Raw genomic sequence first — 7,970 nt, 5'->3', positions numbered from 1 at the left:
AATGCTCCAACACTGGAAGTTTTAAAGAAGATGTTAGATAATCATTTGTCTGAAGTGGTGTAGGGATTCCTGCTTAAGCACGGAGTTGGACTACAAGACCTCCAAAGTCCTTTCCAACACTGTTACTCTATTCTATTCTTAATATTGGAACAGTGCTATTTTATTGTGAGTTGGACTAAGGAGAAATTCCCTAGGAATTTCTTAGACCAGTTAAGTTGGCCATGCTCACCCAGTCACATGATCCATTTCTCACAGAAAACACCGGGACCCACAAAACCTGGGTAGGTGTGGTGGGAAGGGAGATTGATCATGTGACTGGGTGCGAGATTGATCATGTGACTGGGTGGGAGTAACATTGAGTTGGCCACACCCACCCACTTGGCCACCCACCCATGACTATCCACCCACATGACCACCAAGCCATGACCACCAAACCGCACCCAGAGAACTGGTAGCAAAAAAATTGAATCCCACCACTGGCCAACCAGCCAGTCATTAGGGCAGAGAATCGGTTGTTAAATTATTTCAATCCCACACTGCCTAAATCTGATATTGATGAAGTGTTTCTTTCCAACTGTGAGAAAAGGTTAATATAGGGGAGGGAGGTATATGAATCTTATAAAACAGATGGCAAATATTATCAGCAAATAGTATAGGCATATCTGACATTACTGGAGCTTTTCCCCAAAACTGTGAAATTCCTGCATTACAAAATGGTAGGAAACTGCTATCAAATTTCAGCATTTAAAAAGTCAAGGGTCTCTGAGAGGAGAAAAATAGGACTCGGAGGTCCATATGACTCTGGGATCACAGGTTGCTCATTCCTGCTTTTCTGTGCCTTGGTCACATTTATCCATTAATGATCTTACTAAAATGCTCCATTTTGGGGAGAGATGAAAAAAATAATTAAGAAAACAATCCATTGCCCACATGTATATAATTGTATTGAATACAATATAATTGCATTGAACTTTTTTCTCAATAACTGACTCTGATCCTGGGATGTAAAGAGAATCATCCACATTAAGCTGACAGGACAATAGCTACAGAACAGTGAACCCTCCTACTTTCACTGATGTAGGGATGACTCAGGTAATTATGTTGTATTTTGCCTTAGCATCTGACAATAGAAAAGCAATGTTCATTGCATTCTTTTTTATTAGGGAAAATAAAGAACTGATTCATTACAGCATATTGTGATTAATATAAAGGGTTGCAGTTGAATCGCTATCAGCTAAAGAATTCATCCAGAATAAGGACAATTTAAAACAGCAATCCAGCCTTTACTGAGTCATGGGATGTGGCACTTCTGGTACAAAAAGCCCAACAAGTAAATCAAAACAAGGTAAAAATGTGCTTGTGCAATGCAATCATTCTATGATAACAAGAAATCCTATTGCACTGTTTCTTAATCTGTAAATTTGTGGTTGTACGATTTGCATGTGCTTTGTCATTTACATATTTTATATTCTGTTTGTGCATGTATGTGGGTAAATATGTATCTAGGTAGACCCATCTCTCTGTTTTCATTCCTTATTATTTTGCGTGTGATCCAGCATTTATACAAAGTAATAGGTGGGATATTTATTTATTTATTTATTTATTGGATTTGTATGCCGCTCCCCTCTGAGGACTTGGGGCAGCTCACAACATATGAAAGACAACATAAGAACACATCTGGATCCAATTAATGTAATTAAAAAACTTAAAAGTTGTAATATAATTAAAAACATTCATTACCATATGAGATATAAAAGGTTGGGAATCATTGGCATGGAAGGCACATTAAGATCAAGAATCAGAAGCTTTTACTTGAAGTCCTGAAGTTTGTTTAAAGCAGTGGTGGGTTACGAGCCAGAACGCTAAATTGCACTCGCCACCGTGGCTCGTACGTTCTTGCGGAACCAGCGCGATTTTACTGCTACACCTGTGCATGAAGCAAAATCGTGTATGGAGCCGCAGGTGCGCCCATGTGAGGAAGCAAAAAAACCCCTCGCCGAAACACATGCGTACCTGTGGCTCCATGCACGATTTTGCTTCCTTCACAGGTGCAGCAGCAAAATCACGCTGGTCCCACAAGAACTTACGAGCCGCCGCGGCAAGCGCAATTTAGTGTTCCAGCTTGTAGCCCACCGCTGGTTTAAAGGTTCAGTTCTGTATATCAATCTTCCTCATCATGGTTTTTTTCGTACCTGGGAGTTAAGTTTTGCCAAACCTTTGAATAGGTTCTGGTAGAATTGGATTGCATACAATAATCTTATCTTCTTTCATTTGCCCTTTTCAGTAATTTATATTACTAATTTTAAACAGCTTAGCTGTTTCCCTTAAGAGTTCAGGTATCTAAGAAGGAAATAGAGATTTTTAAAAGTATAATAAAATTAGAAGTAATTACCCCCTTCTCAAAAAACCCCCAAACCTAGAAAAATGGTAACTGTAAGAACAGCAGTGAAAATTCATTAACTTCCTGTAACATGCTTAATTTATATTCTGCATCTTTCAGTAAGCACACAGCAAGCACTACATAACCACTATTATATATAATAATATAATAAAAATAGAAAATAAGATATGTACAAAGGAAAAAAGAAGAGCAGGTTTGTAAACAATAAGCTGCTGGATTTTACTGAATTTTTATTCAGTTTCATATTCCTCAATACTTTATATTGGAATTGCATTTGTTTTATTTATATAACAAAATAAATGTATTATAATAATATAGCTTCACTATTCCAAAAGAAAATGTTTTGCAAATATACTCACTAGTACAATGAAAAAGGGTTCCATATTTACAACTGATGACTCTAAAGCTATTGGAAAGGGAGAGGAAAAAAGCGAAGACTTCAATGGTACCTCTTCTCATGCTAAAAGTATACATGAGGATTTTGTGTGATTGCCTGATCTAGACATTCCAAGGATGTCTGTTGCCTGTATGAAGGAAAAGCATGCATGAAAAGCCACTGCAAAAGTATTTTGTGGGAACTTAGGGTATGTACAAACGTTTACTCAAATGGACCCCAAATGTTATACAAGAGAGGGAGGGATGAAGATTTGATATTCTTTATAGCCATTATAACAATAACATTAATTTGAATGTTTTCATTGATTGGATATCTTCAATTTTAGTACTTCCATATAGCTCTGAAGAAATATTGTTTTAATTTAATTTAAGAAATCTTATTTAATTTTAATCTTTTATATAGTGTTTTTATTTCCAGTAAGCTGCCTTGAGATTGTCAGGAAATTGCCTTAAGATTGTCAGGAGATTGTTAATGCTTCTTTGGGGAGGGGATCCTTCCTGGCTCCCCACAAGGAGGCACTGGTGCACCCCCTCCTCAAGAAGCCTTCCCTGGACCCAGCCGTGCTTAATAACCGTCCAGTCTCCAACCTCCCCTTTATGGGGAAGGTTGTTGAGAAGGTGGTGGCGCTCCAACTCCAGCGGTCCTTGGAAGAAGCCGATTATCTAGGCCAGGGGTCCCCAAACTTTTTACACAGGGGGCCAGTTTACGGTCCCTTGGACTGTTGGAGGGCCGGACTATAAAAAAAACTATGAACAAATCCCTATGCACACTGCACATACCTTATTTTAAAGTAAAAAACAAAATGGGAATGTACTATTTAGAGGGGGAGGAAAGCCTGAAATTCACAAAAGTTTATGTTTTGTTTTTAATTTTCTTTTGTTAACATCTGATTGGTTATACAAGGTTTTCTTGGTTTATAGAAAAATGTATAAAGAAAGAAGGAAGCACTTTGTCATAATAGTTAATACGTTAGAAATATAATTGGTGTTGTACTTTTTGAAGGAACATTAAGGAGGGAATTTAATTAAAAGAAAAGTATGTACCTGGATGACAACTTTAGGAAAAAAAGTTTGCAACTTTTTTGATGATTGATATTAATTACTAACAAAATACCGCATATTATTCATGGAAAATTAGATGGTACACTGTATTGTTTGAATGTATGTTGAGAGAAATTTTTTAAAAAATTTACACACCCCAAAAAAGACCTTCCTTCCTCCGCCCCTCCATTCATTTCATTCTTCCTTCCTTCCTTGTTCCCTCCATTTCTCATTCCTTCCTTCCCTCCCTCCCTCCTTCCTCTCCTTTTCTCTCTCTCTTGCTTTCTTTCTCTCACTCACTCTCTTTCTCTCTCTTTCTTTCTTTCTCTCTCTCTCTCTTTCTCTCTCTCTCTTTCTTTCTTTTTCTCTCTCTTGCTTTCTCTCTCTCTCTTGCCCTCTCTTTTTCTCTCTTGCTTTCTACCCACTTCTCTCTCTATCTTTTCCCTCTTTCACCCTCCCTCTTCTCTCCCCATGGAGAACTCACCTGACAAGTCTCTACCCCCTCCGATCCCGGACTCCAATTCAATCCCCATTCAGAAAACGGGAGCTGGCAACTCAAAGAGGAGGAGGAGGCAGGTGTGTGCATGTATGTGTGTGTGTTGTGCCTGGTTCAGCTTTCAGCAGGCCTTCCTTTACCTCGGGTGAGATGAGATTGAGGGGGACGTTCTCACCACTGTCACTCCGGCTTCGGATACGGAGGTGACTCAGCGAGCGGGCACAGAGATTCACCACCTCCTCTGGGTGCAATCCCCACCTTGGCGGGAGGCACCAGCAATAGACACAGGCGGTGGGGAAGGAGAGGGAGCCACTGAGCCTCTTTGAAGTTCGTGGTGGAGTGCTCAGCCTTCCCCCCCCCCGGTGCATGGCAGGCTAGCAGTGGAATGGGGAGCTTGCACGCATAGGCACGTGCAAACCTTCACTGGTGCAAGACTTCCCCGCACTTTCCTTGTCGCTCCTTGCCCCAACTCCAATGCCCAGCTCCCTAGTGCGGCCTTGGAAAAGACTGCACAGGGGGTTGTTTTTGTGTGCGTGGTAGCACACCTTACAAGGGACATTGGAATGGTCACTGGACACAACCAGAGAAGCCGGGCGGGGCTGAGAGCCCACAGGGGTTTCTCCAGGCCGACAGACCCACCCGCAGGCCAGATAAATGGCCTCAGTAGGCCACATGCGGCCCCTGGGCCATAATTTGGGGGGCCACTGATCTAGGCCCTCAACAGTCAGGATTTAGGCCCGGGACCGTGCAGCCATGGGGGGAGTAGCCACAGGATGGGGTGGCACCATGAGAAAGAGAGAGGGTTCCATCCCGCAAGGAGACGCCCACCGAACTGCGGGTCCTGCCGCCATCGCCTTCTTTCCCTCCGCCTCTTTCTCCTCATGCAGCCCGAGCCCGCCTTTGCGAGTCCGCCCTGGCTTTCGCTTCGCCCCACGATTTCCCCACAATTTCATCCAGGCCGCTTCTTGCCTCCTTTTGAACTGCAGGGAAATCGCAGGGCAAAGCAAAAGCCAAGGCAGGAGAGAAGCGTGGGGGTGAGGAAGGAGGAGAGCCCCTCAGCGCTTCCCCTCCACCAAGCTGCCTGTTTGTCCTCGTGCCTCATTGCTACCCCCTGCCTTTTTCCAGGGACCTTTGGAAGGCGCCCAGGGGGGGATTGGGGGTGGCTGCAGCGGCTTCTCGTCCTCCTCATCTGGCCGCTAATGCCCACCCAGCCCCTCTTGCAGTCCCTTCGCTGAAAGCGCTTTTGTCCCAGGCTGTCAGCGAAAGGGCTACAGGAGGGGCGGGGTAGGTGTTCTTCTTACAACGGAGGCAGGATTTGGAATGTTGGGCATGCATGCGTGCGTGCTTCCCATCCCCCTGCCAGCCCACCCAGAACATTTAAAATAAGAAAAACCTTTGCCGGCCTCCGCAGAGAAGAAAGGAAGAGAGAGAAAGAGAGAACAACAGAGAGAAAGAGAGAGAGAGAGAGAGAGAGAGCAACAGACAGAGCGAGATAGAGAGAAAGTGAGAAAGAGAGAGAGAGAGAGAGAAAGAGGGGGGGTGAGAGGGAGAGATAGCAAGAGAGAGAGAACAAGAGAGAGAAAGTGTGTATGTGAGAGAAAGAAAGCAAGAGAGAGAGAAAAAAAACAAGAGAGAAAGAGTGAGAGAAAGACAGAAAACAAGAGAGAAAGTGTGAAAGAGAGAGAAAGCAAGAGAGAGAGAAAGAAAACAAGAGAGGAAGAGTGTGAGAGAGAAAGCAAGAGAGAGAGAAAGAAAAGAGAGAGAAAGAGAACAAGAGAGAGAGAGAACAACAGACAAAGCGAGATAGAAAGGAGAGAGGGAGAGAGAAAATGAGAAAAACAGAGAGAGAGTGCAAGAGGGAGAGAGAGAGAGAAAGAGAGAGAAAGAAAGAAAGAGAAGAGAGGAAGGAAGAGAGTGAGAGAGAGTGAGAGAGAGGAAGACACTTGATTTAAAGCATATGGTAAAAGCACTTAAATAATAAGAGAGGGGGGAAAACCAGCCCTCACCTGTTTTTATTAATAGTTATGTTTTTGTTTTTGCTGGTTGTTTTAGTTTTAATAATAATAGATTTTGGTTTTGTTTTATTATTAATTTCTTTTAATAAAAAAGAAGGGATTTTTTCTTATTTACTTACTTACTTACTTACTTACTTACTTACTTACTTACTTACTTACTTACTTACTAACTTACTTACTTATTCTTCTATGCCGCCCAGTCCCAAAGGGACTGCTGCTTAGACACTATACTTTTCTGCCCACATCGAAAAAAAATTAGAGGGAACATTGATTGAGTCGCCATGTGCGAGTAGGTAGCAATGTAAGTTCCAAATAAATAAATAAAAATTTAAGGTGAACAGTAAAGCTGAAAAGTCCTCTCAATGAAATTACAGACTGTATGATAACTTGTTAATGGTTTTTATCAGGGGTGGGTTCCTTCCAGTTCATACTGGATCGCCCGAACTGGTAGTGACCCACTGGCGACATCATGATGGCATCACAGATCTGATTTGGTCAGTGCTGGTCTGTGGGTGCTACCATCTTTTGGGGGGGATTCCCCCCCCCAATTTTTTACTATTTGGAAGTTTTTTCCTCTGCTGCTGCTTGAAAAAGGGCCCTCCTGCCCATTCCCATGTTTATACTTACCTTTATTCCTTCACCCAAAGCACAGCTGATCAACTCCTCAGCTGTATTTCAGGCTCCTTATATCTACTGAGCATGCTCAGAAGCAGAATTGCATGAGGGAATGCATGCAAAACTTCGTGATGTGAACTGTTGGTGACGGTATGTGGAACCCACCCCTGGTTTTCATCCAGGTGACTTATGGTAAAGTGGGGCTTATAGAGCATATTAGAATGAAATAGTGATTGTAACAACTCAACTGAGAAATGAAATATCTGACTTGAGCACAGTTAAGACAGAAAATAAAATCCAAAGAAAATAACAAAATCAATGGATAAAAAAGTAAAAGGATCATGAAACTAATATATTTTAGAAAGAGGAAGGTATACTAGTCACTCAGTATTGGAAGAGTTGAATGCAAGGTATGAGTCACATTCAAATAGTTTATACATTCATTCTCTAACATAGATATTTCAGATAATATCATATGTGTTTACAATATTTCCCTTCAACGCCAGATATTTACGGTATATGAATTCTTTGCAGTGCCTTAGGTACTTGCTGTCTTCTGAATCTTTCAGTTTGCTCCTTCAGGCATATTGCATATGTGCAATTGCTCTTGGAAAGTGCTTTGGTGGGCATCATTGATAAGATCCCATGAGTATTGATTTAACAAAGCAGTATTTCTATTTGAATAAGAATTGGAGTAATGAAATTATGAGCAATGATAAGAATAATGCTCCAAGGATAACACATACCTCTGCCAAGTCTTTCATAGTATAGGGCAGGTTTCAACTTGTTTAATATGATAACATCTGTATGCCCCTTAATTTTTGTTCTACACAGTAGCAACTTTTAGTTTTGCTAGGACTGAATTTAATGTTACTTACAGTATATTTAGCTAGGTATTTCTATAGTTAACACCTTTTAAAACATAGTACACATTGTTTATGTTACGTCTTTGGGTTTGAAAAATTAGAAGTATTCATTTACAAAAAGTCAGATCAATAAAAGCCTT

General features: G+C 41.4%; 1 protein-coding gene across 1 annotated transcript in view; it reads left to right on the top strand.

Annotated features, from left to right (window-relative positions):
- The first annotated feature begins 1,293 nt into the window (after positions 1-1,293).
- PPEF1 (protein phosphatase with EF-hand domain 1) overlaps positions 1,294-7,970 on the top strand; it is a 61,025-nt gene continuing 54,348 nt past the window's right edge. The window contains exon 1 of the mRNA XM_070750764.1: positions 1,294-1,345. Coding sequence (XP_070606865.1) covers positions 1,294-1,345 — 52 coding nt within the window. The remainder of the gene's footprint in view (positions 1,346-7,970) is intronic.

Source organism: Erythrolamprus reginae, chromosome 4 (assembly GCF_031021105.1).
Source record: "Erythrolamprus reginae isolate rEryReg1 chromosome 4, rEryReg1.hap1, whole genome shotgun sequence".
In the NCBI taxonomy this organism is placed as follows: Eukaryota; Metazoa; Chordata; class Lepidosauria; order Squamata; family Dipsadidae; genus Erythrolamprus; species Erythrolamprus reginae.
Note: the sequence above shows the minus strand (reverse complement) of the source record. Positions and strands in the feature narration are given on the sequence as shown.